The sequence below is a fragment of the Heloderma suspectum genome, chromosome 13, assembly GCF_057233095.1.
Source record: "Heloderma suspectum isolate Gila_16-S chromosome 13, 16-S_ref, whole genome shotgun sequence".
Classification (NCBI taxonomy): Eukaryota; Metazoa; Chordata; class Lepidosauria; order Squamata; family Helodermatidae; genus Heloderma; species Heloderma suspectum.
The window spans coordinates 25922153-25938669 of record NC_139470.1 but is presented as its reverse complement, the minus strand read 5'-3'; the positions used below and the strand labels follow the sequence as shown (position 1 = coordinate 25938669).

General features: G+C 43.1%; 1 protein-coding gene across 6 annotated transcripts in view; it reads left to right on the top strand.

Moving 5' to 3' along the window:
• Positions 1 to 94: 94 nt before the first annotated feature.
• HORMAD2 (HORMA domain containing 2) overlaps positions 95 to 16517 on the top strand; it is a 51913-nt gene continuing 35490 nt past the window's right edge. For 2 of the 6 annotated variants that reach the window (XM_084819357.1, XM_084819354.1), the window contains exons 1-8: positions 95 to 4484; positions 5915 to 6003; positions 6097 to 6241; positions 7871 to 7934; positions 8211 to 8247; positions 11204 to 11224; positions 14105 to 14131; positions 14771 to 14838. In XM_084819357.1, the coding sequence (XP_084675483.1) occupies positions 5953 to 6003; positions 6097 to 6241; positions 7871 to 7934; positions 8211 to 8247; positions 11204 to 11224; positions 14105 to 14131; positions 14771 to 14838 (413 nt within the window). In that variant the 5' untranslated portion in view covers positions 95 to 4484; positions 5915 to 5952. Of the gene's footprint in view, positions 4485 to 4517; positions 4613 to 5016; positions 5116 to 5914; positions 6004 to 6096; positions 6242 to 7870; positions 7935 to 8210; positions 8248 to 11203; positions 11225 to 14104; positions 14132 to 14770; positions 14839 to 16517 lie in introns of those variants that run through there. The other 4 variants (XM_084819355.1, XM_084819358.1, XM_084819353.1 and 1 more) reach the window with 4 other exon arrangements.

Sequence of the window (16517 nt, the reverse complement as noted above, 5' to 3'; positions counted from 1 at the left end):
GAAAGAAGCCCGAACAGTGGCTTGGTGATGTCACGTGGCCGCCAACCTCTGTACGGCAAAAATCTTAAATTGGGGGAGTCTCGTGGCAAGAGGCAGAGACTATAATGTGAAGGCTTCGGGAGAAGGGGAAGGATCAGAAAGAGCCCCACCCCTATTTTTTTTAGCGGGGAATCATTTCCCAGTGGAAACGCTGGACATTTGGGTGAACATTGAAAAGCCGACCTTGTTCTAGTGAGGGGTTTTTCAGTGTATGCAGGATAAACCATTATCACGTTTTCTATATAATCTCACAGTCAGACCTCTGCAAGTTTATTATATATGAAGACAGAATGCGACTTACCCTCCTTCCCAATTAACTATACTTTTTCCAGTAAATAAACCGTGCAGTCATATTTCATTGATTTATTATATGATATTGATACACGCTTTTCAGCCAAGATTGGCTCCCAAAGCAGCTGACAAATTAAATGCACACAGTACAGGTACAATGACAGCAGGGATACACAGTATATATGCAGAGTTTTCTGATCCCTCGTAGCTGATGATATATAGTCCAGCCCAAGTCCCAGGCTCTGCAGGACCAGCAGCAGATGGACTTGGGGGGGCTGGCTGACGGTAAAGATGTCAGCCTGCAAAAGCAGCTCCGCCCCCCTTAACCTGCCTATGGTGTATATAGCATACACTCATGCAACGGAGTTATGCATGCACATTGCATTTTGAAGACTGACTCCCTTTCACCAGGCCCTAGAAAGCATTGCAGGAGGGAGCCCCAGATGTGTGACAGGGCCCCAATCCTGTCCTTTGCAGAGTCTCATGGAGAAATATCAGTGTGTACCGATATATCTTTCAAGACCATCTGTTAGGGGAAGACCATGGTGCTCTACCCTGGTGGCAGCATTTGGTCCAAACAAGCCTTCAGTAAGCTGTCCTACCCAGAAAGGACATTTTTACATTTAAAGGTCATAGCTCTGTAAAATCTGCTAATATATCCATCTACCTTCCCTCATCCCAAATATATGCAAGCTAAGGTAACAGCATGCTGCACGTGTTCACAGGCTTTGTTTGTTTATTCCATTTCCATGCTGCCAAATAGCTGACGTTTTCAGGGGGAGAGGGGGGTGTTCACAAAACAAAACTTAAAACCATACAATATAATAGCATAATAAAATAAAACATGATATAAGAACGCTAAAAAGTGTAAAACAGCATAAAACTAGAGTAAAAACCAAAGTAAAAACCTACAGCAGTGTAAGGGTTTTTAAAACAAACTAACATTTTTTAGAGACTGGGAAAATAAAAAAGGACACCTGTGTCACAGAAAAACTTTTCTTCTGTTTATTTCCAAGTGTTCACTTTTATTATTCAGCTGAACAAAAGACAAACAGACATGTATGGAAGAGAATCCTTGAAGTCGCTTAATAAATAAATAATTCTCAGGGTATTTTTATTATTATTACTACTATTTATTAGATTCATTAGCCGCCTATCTGGCCAGCTACCTGACCACTCTAGGAGGCGTACAATACAAATAACACAAAATACAACAAATCAACTGAACAAAACAACATTACTCTAAAAAAAACACACCCTAACCTAACCCCAAATGCCCACCTGAACAGCCAGGTTTTCAAAGCCCAGAGGAAGCTCATCTAATTTAGACCTGGATACAGACAAAGGCACATTTGGCAACAGTAGGCTAGATACAAAATCCACCAGAAGGACAGAGAAAATCATTCATTGACTACTCATCAGAGTAGTCAATGAATGACTACTCATCAGGCTTGTCTCACACAATCTACATAATCATGCTTCCTTGTCCAGAACTCTTGGCTACGTGCAGGTTCACTTTTAGCTAATGAAGTTTCTTCCATACCTGGGATCAAAAAGACAACAATCTCACGGCCCTATTTTGGACCAGCTAAAGTTTCCAGACCTTTTCAAGGGCAGTCTCACATAATAATGTGTTGCAGTAATCCAAACAAGAGGTTTGCATTTTTATCACCATCTCTTGTGTTCCAGGTCCAGATAGGCTCTGGGGCTGGGCCTTGGTTTAAATTAAGCTCTATATACAGCTGGAGGATAGGAGTTAAACGTAAGCTGCAGCTTAACTCCAGAACCTGATTTTCATAGGCCAGGATGAGGGAAAGCATTCCCCAGCAAAATAATTCCCCCATTGCTTGATCTCTGTGGCTACTTGAAGGAAAGGCACTTTTCACATACAAATTAAAACTAAATAATAAACTGGAAATTTAAAAGATAGATGCAGTCCCAAGCATGCTTACTCAAAGATTAACTCCATCAAAACATTTTCTCCATTTCAGATATTATACACACACACACACATTCATTAGGAGGTTTATCTCTTTCTTTTCGAATGGAATCCTCAAACGGCTCACAACATTTATTATCTTGCCCATGCATTAAGATCTTCAGAGGAGGCCCTTCTTCAAGTACCATCTGTGGGAGAAATACACTATGCAATTACAAAGGATTTTGGAATACCCTCCCAAAGGAGATACGATTGGCACCAACTTTGTGTTCTTTTCGAGGCCAAATTAAAATGTTACATTTTTGCCCAGGCATTTTAAAGTATACACTTTTTAAGATTTAAACCTTTGAAATGTAATTGCTTTTGATTAATATTTTTGTAGCTGAAACTTGTGTGTTTTTGTTGGTTTGCTAGCTGAACAGGGGTGTTCGTTGTTGTTTTGTTCCTTAATTTGTAATTGTACGGTTTTTATATTGGAGAAAGTGCAAAAGCTGGGTTGCAGTTAAACCTAAAAAAAAAACAAGATTATGGCAACCAGCTTGATTGATAACTGGCAAATAGAGGGAGAAAACATGGAGGCAGTGACAGACTTTGTCTTTCTGGGCGCAAAGATTACTGCAGATGCTGACTGCAGCCAGGAAATCAGAAGACGTTTATTTCTTGGGAGGAGAGCAATGACAAATTTTGATGAAATAGTTAAGAGCAGAGACATCACGCTGACAACAAAGGTCCGCATAGTTAAAGCAATGGTATTCCCCGTAGTAACCTATGGCTGCGAGAGCTGGACCATAAGGAAGGCTGAGCGAAGGAAGATAGATGCTTTTGAACTGTGGTGCTGGAGGAAAATTCTGAGAGTGCCTTGGATGGCAGGAAGATCAAACCAGTCCAAACTCCAGCAAATAGAGCCAGACTGCTCACTTGAGGGAAGGATATTAAAGGCAAAACTGAAGTACTTTGGCCACATCATGAGAAGACAGGACACCCTGGAGAAGATGCTGATGCCAGGGAAAGTGGAAGGCAAAAGGAAGAGGGGCCGACCAAGGGCAAGATGGATGGATGACATTCTGGAGGTGATGGACTCGACCTTGGGGGAGCTGGGGGTGGCGACGGCCAACAGGAAGCTCTGGCATGGGCTGGTCCATGAAGTCACGAAGAGTCGGAAGTGACTGACGGAAAAAACAACAAACATACACTGCCTTGTGGATGAAGGCTGAATTAGAAATTTAAATAATACATAAATATGTATGAATACATTTAATACATATACTTGAAACAAAACAAAACCAGCCCATAAAATTTGTTTAGGATGGTCCCATTAATGTGAAAGATATCGTTCTTTCTCTTCCAGAAGTCAAACATGTGGGACAAAGCTCACCCCACCAAATGCGTTTTGCGCCTTCTGTCCCTTGCCCCCCCCCCGTACATATTTTTTCTAATACTGCCATGGCTGCTTTAATTCCCCGGATTCAGCTTTGGAATATGAGTAATAATTAAGAGAAGAGGGCCACTGAGCTAAAGCAAAGAGCTTTCTCCCCTCCACAGGAGTAAACATCTGGAAGGTGATTCCAGATGATGGCCTAACTTGGGAGACATAGTCCTCTGTGTGATCCCAGGCACCCTTCGTAATAGAAATAATTATAATTTTAATAGGACTACCAACACACGCGCAAATGAAGTGAAACGCTGGACAAGGAAGCTCACAAACAGAAAGGAGAAATCCGGATTCTCCCCTCGGTGGCTCTTTGTGTCTTAGTTTACAGAGGACAGTCCTCTATTTGAGGGGCTGTCAGGGGACGGCCCTCTCGCTTGGAAGTCCTGAATTGGAAGGGCTGTCTCGTTCACGACTGACCGACAGATAAAGAACCCTAAAAGGGGAGCCCCGGGGCGCTTGAAGTTTGTTTGTTTGTTCATTTATGTGTTTGAAGTTGCCCGTCGACAGCTAGGAGCACCCGGGCGGCGGCCTGAGGAGCAGGCTGCCCGGTCACCGTCGCCCCCGCTATAGCGAGACGGGTTATGTTTCTGTTTAAAGGACAGCTATTGTTTCCAAATGTGTATCTGGGCACAGACAATCGGCACGTGCAAATTTTGTGCGGATCTTTTTCGGCGGCCTTCCTCGGGGAAGCGCTGGCTCTTGCGTTGTGAGGGGAAATGAAGGAGAGGCGAGAGCTGAGGAAGGAGCCGCTGTGGGGACGCGGGAGGAGAAGGCGGGAAAGAGGTGTGTGGGGGGGGGGTCTGCGAGGGCGGAATTGGTGGGGGCGGGGTCACAGAGGCGCTCGAGCGCGCCTCGCGGCCTCCTCCTTCGGGCAGCGGCGGCCCCGTTTCCCTCAGAGCGTTTCTCCTCAGGTTGATGGAACGCCGCCTTTTCCCGCCTAAATTTAACGGCCGCCCTTTCGGCCTGAGGAGAGCGACGGGGTGGGACCGGCCTCAGACATCCCCACCCGAGGGTTCAGGGATGCCCCTTTTCGCTCTCCCCTCACCCCACATATCTATGGGGAGGGGAGAGGGAAGAAAGCACCCACCCCCTTCCCCATGTCTTTCATTCAGAGGCAGCCCACACAACCCTTCGCAGATCAAAGACGTCTGGAGGGGCCTGAGGCGCAATCCTATGCATCTTTTAGACAGAGAAAGCCCTACTGCCCCGGCTGGGCCATGCTGGGAGTTGTGGGGCTTTTTTTTTTTCCGGTCTCAGCATGCGTAGGATTGCGCCCTTAGTGTCGAAGAGAGAGCATCTTGCCTTGTGCCTCCCCAGAGAAAAGGTTGCCCTCCTTTGCCCCACAGAATACTGGACGGGAAGGGCAATTATTAGCCCCTCAGGCGTTGAAGAAGCACTTCCCTCCATCACTGAGGTGGGGGAAGGGGAGTTTTACTGATGGAAATGCACTCTGCACACGCTCAGGGACACTTTTCTTGGGTTCTTCATATATCCTAGGGTTAAGCCCTGGCACTGAAAACACGGATGCTTGACACACGTTAAGAGGAGGACATGTGTTCCTGGCTCACCAACTTTAGGAATGGGGGAGCACTGCCTCTCCCCCTTATTTATTACTCAGGAGTTCTGTTCCTTTCATTCACATCCATACTGGAGCTCTCAAGCTGGCCCAGACATTTAACCACCAGATTGGCTGCCCTTTCCTGATCCCGCAAATCACCTGTTGGAGGCAGCTGCCTCATTCAACCTAATGGTAGGGCTGGCCCTTTGGATGATGGCAAAACTTACAAGAACTGAATTTGTGACATTGCTGAGCCATTTATGATATGGCCAGAGATGCTTTCAGCAAATGTGAACAGCCTGTGGTACAGATCTGTCTCGAAAAGGATTCATGTCACTGCTCTGTCAGCAACCGTACTATGTGGGAACCAGTGTAGCTCAGCTTTGAAAATACCCCCACCCCCAAAATGTGCAAGCCCACAATTTATTTTTTTACACGAATGAGCCTGCCTGCTTATACATGCCTATGGTAGGGGTCATTTGACCGGGGTGGGGTGGGGTGGGGCAGGGGGAGAAGCCAAAATAACTGGTCCACTAGAAATAATTCTTGCTTACCCTTAGTGACCAGTCTAATGGCTGTTTACCAGCCTGGTGTAGATAGTATGGATCCAGCTGTTGCATTTCTCAAGTAGCTAATGTATTTTGTTTTCTTCCAGGTCCCAGCAGCACAAGGAAAACAACAAACTGAACTAATATGGCTACTGCTCAGGTCTTGCATATTGGGCAGAAACATAAAACCCTGAAGGTACAAAACATGGGACCAGCCGTATGGTCATATAATTGGCTTATTTATCTGTTTTCTAAAACCAATAGGAAATTTGTCTTTGTCCTTTTTCAGGAAACAGCTCTGTTTCCCAACAGAGTTGCCTCTGAGCAACAGTCTATGGTTCTGGTGAAAAGGCTGCTGGCGATTTCAGTCTCCTGTATAACTTACCTCCGAGGGCTCTTCCCAGAAAGCTCTTACGGAACCCGCTATTTAGATGGTAACAACATTCTCTGTCTTTGATTCTTCTGTTTGACTGAGGTTGCTCTGGAGTTATTGCACATCACCAGATCTCCCATGCAGGAGGCCAAACAAGGCATAACCTCCATTAAAAGACAACCCAAAGCTATGAGGGGTGAAGAGACTGGTGAGATTTCAGTGAACAGCTTGGTCGTATTGCTTAGCACATGTACATGCTTAGTGAATGCTACAGTTCACAACAGAATTGTGTGGTGGGGAGTTTTTGGAGTAGCATTAATAATAGAGAAAGGCAGATCTGGTAGATTTTAGTAGCTTATTTATTTATTACATTTCTATATCGCCCTAGTTTTTAAATACAGAGTAAGATACACCTGACCCATAGGCACAATCTATCAGGAATTTGCTCTGTCAAACAGGTACCTTTTCATTCGTTACATTTATATCCCACCTTTTCTTCCAAGGGGCCTAAGGCAGTGTACATGATGCTCCTCCTCTCCATTTTATCCTCACAACAACCCTGTGAGGTAGGCTAGGCTGAAAGTCAGTGACTAGCCCAAAGTCACCCAGTGAGCTTCATGGCTGAGTGAGGACTTGAACTCAGGTCCCCTGAGTCTCAGTCCAACATTCTAACCACTTCACCACACTGGCTCTCCTTTTGGAGATTCTGCCACAGGTACCCTAATATCTAGGGGCAACCCAGGAGAGAGGTGGGAAAGGAAGAACATTGACAGTATTTTGGAACACAGCCAGATCTGTTCATGGAATTCAAACCAGTATCTTCTGGAAGATCTTAAGGACAGCAGACAAAGGTTCATTTCACTCAAAGCCATTTTAATTCTGTCTAACTGCTCTTCTCCCTTCCTCCGCACAATATTGCAGCTGGAAAATCCAATTTCTATCATGAAAATGAATCATGTAAATTTGCATATGCTCTCCAAATTGATGTGCTTTATTCTGATAAAAAAATTCAGGATACTCAGAATCACTAAGGCAGATTAGTTATTCCTTAACACCTTTTAATGCCCATTCAGGGTAGTTAAACAAGCACCTTGACCTGTGCTTTTTCACACTTTCTCAGAAACTGCCACACATTTCCATTTTTTTTTTTTTTTTGCAATGATGAAGGGTAGAAACTTTCTTTTTAAAAATGAAAGCTGAGAGCCACAGGAGGTATTGGATTCTGCATTTAGGGACATATTCTGCTATTTACAATGTGAAAGATCACAGTGCTGACAAATTTGTTACCCTTTAATAACTTGTCATTGGCATAATTGGGTTAGTAAAATGGCTTTCCTTACTTTTTCAAAGGTGCTTATGTGGATTGTGTAGTTACAGAACTACCATAGAGAGTGATCATTATTCTGGACTAATTAACATATATGTCGTGCTTCAATAAACACACAGCCCATCTAGTGGATGTTAATAGTACACCCATGTTAATTAAATTAACATGGGAAACAAGCTCTAGATGTTAAGATAGTAAAACTATTTTGGACCATCTGATCTGTTGCTAAATCTTTCATTTATATGCAAGTGTTTAAAAATATTCATGGTACTCATAAGGCGAAGTGGATTTAATTTTTAAGGTGCCTGGAAATCCACTTAGTAAGCATTAGTTAACTCTAGATTGTTGTGTGTTTTTTTCTAGACATGTGTCTAAAAATCCTTCGAGAAGATAAAAGATGTCAGGGTTCACTGCAGATAGTCAAATGGTAAGAAAGGGCAAATCTAAAGGATCAAGAAAATACAGGAATAGGTATTGCACTGGTGCCTCACTCTATACAAACTCTGTGAACCACCTTAACCATATCCTGCAGAAATCAGAGATTATAATATCCTTACTACTTATTAATTTGGCACATGTTTTACATTCCAAAGCCTTTCATTTTGTTAGCTGTGAACTCTAAACTCCATTTGGCAGCTCAGAATTGTCTGCTTTTACACATTTTCTGATGAGCATTTATTCATTACTATTTCTGCTCTGATAGGATTCAGGGATGCTTTGATGCACTGGAAAAGAACTATGTAAGTTTTAATTTAATTAATGTTAAAATGAGTTTTAAATATCATGCAATTTTATTTTATCCCACATTCTCTCAGTGGTGGGGGGAATTATCTGCAGGAATTGTCTGTTCTTCACTGTTTGCCTTGAATGAACATACAAAAGAAAGCTATTCCATCCAGAGCCGTATGCTAAACCCCCACAAATTCTTCACCTTAAAATTCTGTAACTGAAGTAACTATGGAAATGTCCATAAATCAAATTAATTTGCATACTGTTCTAGTTGCATGTTGTATCTTTAACAATAGCGTGACAGGCAGAAATTCAATAGGTAGGATTTTCCAAGCTGTATTATCATGGCATGCAACTCTTAATGCATGCCATGATAATACAGAATTAGATGAACACACGATGTTATGATCATTATTTTTCCCTGAAGACCTGCATGACTTGCAGATATCAAACAACCACAGTTTTTCTCTCGGCATGCACTGACAGGAAAAGTGCCACCTGCAAAAACAGCCACCAAAGGCAAAACTAGACACTGTTTTTGCTTAGCACTGGCTTTTGGATGCTTAATCTGGAAGTTATTGTGCCAGTTGTTTTTTTATGTCCTAAGGGTCAAACCACATGTTATTCAGGAGACCCCCATATGTTTCCCAGTAGGCTAGCCCTGGTGGGTAGCACATCTCAGCAGGCCTCACTACCTCTCCTCCACACCATCATCCCTCTCCCATCATCCCTCTCCTCTCTCCACCAACTCCCTCATATACCATGGCAGCAGCACCTGTTCACCCTGAGAGGCCTTCCCCTTCACACATAGTCTAGGGCCCCTGACCGAGGAGGGCCCATCAAGCTCCTTGCCTGCAGCCCATCAGAATCCCATCCTGAGGCCAGCTGAAGCCAGCTCATACCAGCATGTGGGAAAGATCCCTGGCTACCACTCCCCAAAGATACAACATGTGGCAAAGTCATCACCTCTACTGACCAGCTTCTGGAGTGGATTGGATCCTGAACAGGAAAGGCACATGTGTAGGGTTGCCCACCAGCCACTGCAGCAGGGCTCCAGTGCACTGGACAATGGCTTGACAGGCAGCAGAGCAGCAGGTGCGGTGCTCCTTATGGCACCAGCTCCATGTTAGGAATGCCTTGGTCTGTCTGGCATGCAGTTTGGAAGGGAACAATGGTCTCCCTCGAGCAAGCAGTCAACAAGCGCTCAGAGGAACAGTGGAGTGCATCCTCACCATTGCTGCTGGTCAGTGGTGGGCACAGCCTGGATCCTGTATGTGGAGAGGAAGGGGAGACCAAGAGAGGAAGAGAGAGAACATTGGAAGAGACAGCCCTGACATTTTAAGCTGGTCATTTTGTTTTATGGGTTTTTAAACTGCCTTTTATTGTTTTATGATTGTATTTTATTGTTGTTATTATATATTTATTGTTCGCCACCCTTCAATTTGATTCATTCCATTTGATGAATGGCAGTTTGTAAATATCATAGATAAATAAATAGGCAACAGCTGGAGTACATAGTCCCTAGACTTGGATGCATAATAGAAAGCTTACCTGCATGTGGGGATGGGTGCTTCCCCTGCGCTTAAAGGATCACAGAATCATAAAATAGTAGGGTTGGAAGGGGCCTATAAGACCGTTGAGTCCAACCCCCTGCTCAGTGCAGGAATCCAAGTCAGAGCATCCCTGACAGATGGCTGTCCAGCCTCATCTTGAATGCCTCCAGTATGGGAGAGCCCACTACCTCCCTAGGGAATTGGTTCCATTGTCGTATTTCTTGAACAGTCAGGAAGTTTTTCCTGATGTTCAGCCGGAATCTGGCTTCCTGTCACTTGAGCCCATGATTCCATGTCCTGCACTCTGGGATGATCGAGAAGAGATCCTGGCCTTCCTCTCTGTGACAGCCTTTCAAGTACTTGAAGAGTGCTATCCTATCTCCCCTCAGTCTTCTCTTCTCAAGGCTATACATGCCCAGTTCTTTCAGTCTCTCCTCACAGGGCTTTGTTTCCAGTCCCCTGATCATCTTTGTTGCCCTTCTCTGAACCCTCTCCAGCTGGCCCCTGTGCTATGTATGACTCCATCCCATTTCAGTCATTCTAATGGCATATTTTTCGAGTGGAACACCTTCACCAGTGCAGTGTTCCAATAGTGTAGCGGTACAGTGCTGGTGGTGTATCTGAAATTACAGTGGCGTAGTTGGGCTTCCACCAGAACCAAGCTCCCTTGGATCCATAAAATGTCAATACAATGTGGTTTTAATGTTCTATATATTTTAAATTGTTTTATTGTGTGCTGTTTGGTTTTAATTTTTGTGAACCGCCCAGAGAGCTTCGGCTATTGGGCGGTATAGAATGAAATTAAATGAAATGAAAAAAATAAATAAATAAATACTACATCCCAGCATTATTACATCCATCAAAATCAGAACACCCACAACTACTTTAAACTGAAGTTTTTAAGAAGTTACCCCTAAGAAAGTGCAGTTGAAATATACCGAACTTTGGATTAAGGTTCCTAGTTTTCCTCTGGCAGTCTATAACAGTGGGATAAAATATAGTACAGAAAGAGAATTTATATAGGATTTAAACAAAGGGGAAATCTAGCTAGAAAAAGAAATATAAGCATTGATATAAATATATGGAATAAACTTGGGTTATTGGGTATTTCTGTGTAATTAATCTAAATGGCCACAAGGTGTCAGTGATGTTTCTTGCAAACGCATCTGAATTATTGAATTACTGTAAATCTATTTTGGAAAAATGATTTAATTCCCCCTCCACACATGCTGTGATCCCAGTTCTGATTAGTGCTCCCTGTAGCTGCTAATTACTCTATGTGTGTGTGTGTGTAAAATGTTAAGCCATATGTATAACATATGACCCTCAGCTATTTAGACTTGAAAAGTTGCATCGTTCACTGGGCAAGATGTTGCACAACCAAATTGACAGTTCCTTTGTTTTTGTTTTCCAGCTACATATGGCTGTCTTGGCAGTAAGTAGTACATTAAACCAATGCACAGCAGATTTAGTCTTCCTCTGTTTGGGAAGAGGAGATACTAATGCGCAGAGCAATCCTATGGAGTTGGAGGAGAATCCATGGCAAGTACTCTGCCACATCCAAAGCCCTGTTGGTGCACTGCAGCCAGGACAGGAGCAGAGGACAGTTTTCTTTCCTTTTCTCTTTTCTCTCTTTTAATCTTTCTTCCCCTTCCCATTGTCTCCAATGGGGGGGGGGGGATTTACTATTACAGTTCAGGGGCTCCTGCAGATCCACAGCCTCCCACAACACACCCATGGAATGCCCATGTCTAGCCCACCATTGGCAGTACAGTGGCAATGGTGGAGCTAGAATAGGGGAGGTTTCTGGATGCAGATCTCCCTCTCCAAAGGTGGACAGGTCTGCAGCATCCTATGGCCCTTCAGCCGCTCTCCCAGGCAGTATAGGAGTCAGTTCTGCCTTACGCAAAGATTAAGAGTCAGATTTCACACTGTATTTAACCTCAGTGGGCTCTCTTCTCAAGTTTATCCCCCTCTGTGATATACACCTCACAATCCATAACTCTTGTGAATACTTTTACAAAGTGCTGTCTTTGTGCATCTATGCTACAGGTCTGTATAGATTTTTAAGTGTCATAGCTTCCCTACCCAACCCCCACAAACCCTAGGAACTGTAGTATGGTGAGGGTGAAGGTGCTGCGAATTCTTTATTAGAGATTCCTAGCTCTCTCATAGACCTGCAGCTCCCCTCGTAGTAAATCTGGTAAGTTATAGGCAATTTTAAACTAGAACTACTCCGTTTTATATTTGAACAGCAAACACAAGCATACGAATGTTTAATCACAGTTGCTGACCTTATTGTAATTTTTGTTGATATTGTTGTATTTACTCTCCCACCTTTTGTGTATCTGTTCACACTTTTGTGCATATAGATTTATATTATATTTTCCTGATTCCTTTTCTGATTCATTAGTGTACCGGATACTTGTATTCAAGATAGTGATGAAGAATTCTCTTTTGGGGGGGATATAAACGTATTTATTTCTTCAATTAAACTACAGCCCCCAAGGTTCTTTGGGGCGAGGGAATAACAGTTATACATCAGTTGTAACCTACACTAAGAGCATGGTTCTGTGATCTCTTCCATGCCTTAGAAAATATTTGCCTTCAATAAGCCAGAAGAAAGAATGCAGTGGAGTTCTGTCTCAGTCTGGACTGGAACTATGGCTTCTGGTAAGGGCAGGAGCATTTCTGGACCATGCCCAGGATACACTGCTTTGTAGCATGTTCAAGGCACACTGATGATGATGAGAGGCGAAGAACTGGGAACCTATGAAAATTGCACATGAGTTGGGGCCTCAAAGCTGTGAAGTGAACGACATAGCTTAAAGCAGCAGTATGCAACGTGATTCCCTTGGACACCTTTCTCGGTGTCCATCAAGGCACTCTACCCCTCCCACTTCTTTTTTTAACAGAAATTTTCTTACCAGCAGCTGGGATTGCTGTAAAATAGATTCCTGTTAGTGCTGAAAACTGTGGGTTCCAAAGAGTTGTCACCTCTGCCTTGTACTCAGTCTTTTGGACAGGTTACTTGTCCTTTGCAACACCTCCCATAGTAGCCATTTTGTGGTGGTGCACAGGACACCTTGAATTGCCAAATGTGCCCATGGCCCCAAAAGGTTGCCTACCCCTGGCTTAAAGGATCTTTGGAAGATGAAGAATTGGGGCCAGACAATGCGCACTGGGTCATGCTTCCCCAGCTCCCAATGCCCTCACCCCCAGGCTGAAGGGAAACATAAGCATTTTATTCCAGTCAGCTTTTCATGTATGATCTGCTGTTTTAATTTTTAATGCTATCTGCTGGAGTTTTTAGGTTTTTTTACTGGTATTTATTAAAATTTTATTTGCTGCTATTTGTGCACTTAGAAAATTGTATACGTGTTAAAATAATAATAATAATAATGCATTCCTTTGCTGTTTTTAACTTTGTTATTATTTGTATCCTATTGTATTTTCCGTGTGTGTGTGTGTGTGTGTGTCTGTGTCTGTGCTTCCAGGAAAGCAGGATATAAATATTAAACAAAATTTAAACTGAACTAAACTAAAACCTGACTGCCAGCTCCAGGTGGCAGAGGGCTCATAACCTGCATGCTGCTCTCTGCTGCCAATGTTCCTTGGTAGCAGACGACAGTGCCCATGTGCAGTCCCTAGCCTCCCTCCAGTGGGGAGGGGGTAATAAAGGTGTCTTTTTCATTACCCTGCTGTTTTTCTACCTATTGAGAGGCTTCCCCTCTCCTACTTTGCTCTCCCCCATGTTTCAGCTTCCAGAGTGTTTGCTGTATGTTCACTTTCCTTCTTTGCAAATAACTGGAATGATTGATTGTAAAAAGGGTTTCTTGTTGCAGTATACTGCCCACTTAGTTTTGATTGTTCCTGATCTAGTGATCAACTGTGGTTGTTATATTCATGTTTCTGTTTGACTTAGTGGTGGCTTTGGTGCTCTGAGGTATTGTGAAAGGTATTTCCAAAGATGTTATAATCTACTATTGGAATTTTAAAAAAATGTATATTGGGTAGTTTGATTAAGTGACCACAGGTATCTCTGTGGGTGCTGCTGCTTGTTACATTCTCTGAACAAGAGTTGGGGTTATGGGAAATATTGCTTGATCATTCCAAAAATAGGTATTTATATACATTTCTCGTTTCACAATGTGCTCAGTTTGTGTGAGTAGTTACAGATGCTGGAAAGATAAGAAAATTTCCCTGCAGCAAGACTTGTAGTCTGTCTGTGATCGCACAAAATTGTGCTTTGCTTTATTTTACTATTACAGTTCACAGAAGGGCAACATTAATTCTTCCTGCTCTCTTAAAACAGATCTATACTGATCCCAAAGAGCCTGAGGTAAGAGTGTTTGAGAAAGTATAACCCACTTTGTGTTAAAGTTTGCCAGAATTCATTTTGTTAGCCCCTTTGATCATTTTAATGGGAAGTCATGATGTAAATCAAACCAATGGACACATTTTAGTATCATCACTGCATCTCACACCCACCTACCACCCCCAGTTAATAAACACATTTTTGCTGGTTTCAGTACAAGCAAGCCCTCTCATACACTTTCTACCCTCCTTCAATCAATTTCTTTGCTCAAGCCTGCGGTTCCCCTTGGCATGCTACATGAATTAGGCTAGCACCACTTTACATGAAGTACTAAATGGTCCTGTCAGATAATGTTAATGTACTGTAATAAACGGTCTGAGCATGGCTGGAAGAACATGTTATTGGCAAACAGGGATTCCTGTCTAATGCGCAGCAAACATATTTGCTGCATAAAACGTGGAGCTGCCCTTAATAAGGATATCTAAGGACAAAGTAATAAATTGAAAGAAGGACGTATATTAATACCAAGAGCCTGTAAAACAGTTTCTGAGATCTCATGTGGTAATTCCTCTGTGGTCAGAAGAACCCATCTTGATGGTCAGAAGCATATTTGTTATGATATCATGTTACAATTGCGCTTTCCCTTTCCTTTTCACTCTCTAGCGCATGACAGAATTCTACCGGTTCAAGTTCAAGTATTCAAAGAATGGACCTCAGATGGACTTTGCTAGGTATACCCCTCATTACTTATTTTCTGGAAAAGAACACTGAGAGAGATGCTTGTCTTAAAACATTTGATTAGAAGAAAAAACTGTTATGCACAGAGACTTTTATTTTATTCTTTCCTTCATATGCCAACGATTTTACAGTTCTTTATTTATTTTATTTTATTTATTTCATTTCTATACCGCCCAATAGCCGAAGCTCTCTGGGCGGTTCACAAAAACTAAAACCAAACAACACACAATAAAACAATTTAAAATATTGCACATTTATTGCACATTTCTGACAACCAGCCTGTGAGTTAATTCATTATAATACCCCTACTTACAGAAATAAGACTGCAATCATGTGCCCATTCCCTAGGGAGCAAACCCTCACTTCTGAGTAATCATGCATAGGATTTGGCTGAGGCAATAATGAGTGGCCCAAGGCCATTTTGTGAATTCATAGCTGAACTGAGATGTACTAACTGAAGTTTAAATTGATTATTTCCTCACCAGGTAGCTCAAATCATGTGGAAATGTACCTTTAAAGGGATCCTAGATATACATTCAGAGTTGGTCCCAGGTTTTTGAGGACCCTTGGGCAAGACACAATCAATGCACCCCCCTCAGTGAATCAACCTTCTCACTGCCATTGTCACCAGCAGCTCTTGCTTCTCATCCTCATTTTTATCATTGCTACCTACTTGCTTGTTTGACAGGCAGGCAGAGAGCTAGTGAGCAAGTATGCAGTGGCATTTCCTGCTCCTTCTCATTACCTCCATGCCAATCTGAGCTGAAGGGGGTGCCAAGCAGAGCTCAGTGGCTGTGTTTTTAATGTATTGTCTGCAGTGAGCTACGGTGTCAAAAAGCAAGTGTCTGTAAGCTTTTTTTCAAGGTTCTACAGGTTGTTTGGCTACTAACTACAAAAATGATCCTCCTTCAATAACCTTTAAAGTATGTTTCTTTTTAAATTTCCACTTTGATGTCATTTGCTGTACACAAGCCATAGAACTTGGTAACACTGCAAAGCTGTGGGGCTGCCCAGAGGTGTGTGTGTGTGTGTGGCAAATGGGGCAATTTGCCCCAAGTCCCCAAAAAGCAAGGGTCCCCACTGCCTCAGTTCCTGTGTGTACCACTGGCCCCTGCCCTGCCCTGCCCTGCCCTGCCCCTGCCACATTGCTCACCAGAACTCTTGGTATTTTGTTGAAAGTTTTCATAAAAAGAGGAAATGGTATATCAGACTGTAAGATGACACTGAATCTCAGCATAAAATGGTGACATAAAGGGACCTCTCCTCAGCCATGATGAAGTAAATATTTTACATAGTTATGATTGAAACATAATAGATGCTAATTTGAGGCTTAAGCTGGCTGGGTAAGGTAAAATCTTGCTTTATGCCTGGGCAGCAATAGAGGTAAGATTGGTCAGGCAGGCCAAGTAGCCCCAGCTGCAAAGTTTGTTGAAAGGAGAGAAGGAACAGGGAAGGCTTTCAGGAGGGATTCAGTGGCAGAGCAGGCAGCCTGTTCTGGTCACAGGAAGAACTCCAGATCTGCTGGGGGAAGAGTTTAAGGAGTGAGTGAATGAAGGAACGCCGCCTACGATTTCCAGGCAAAGCACCCCTGGAGAGTAATTTTCTGTGGCCACTACCACAGGGAAAGGCATAGGAGTGGCGTGAGGCCAAGCCGTAAGGAAGGAGTCTGAGT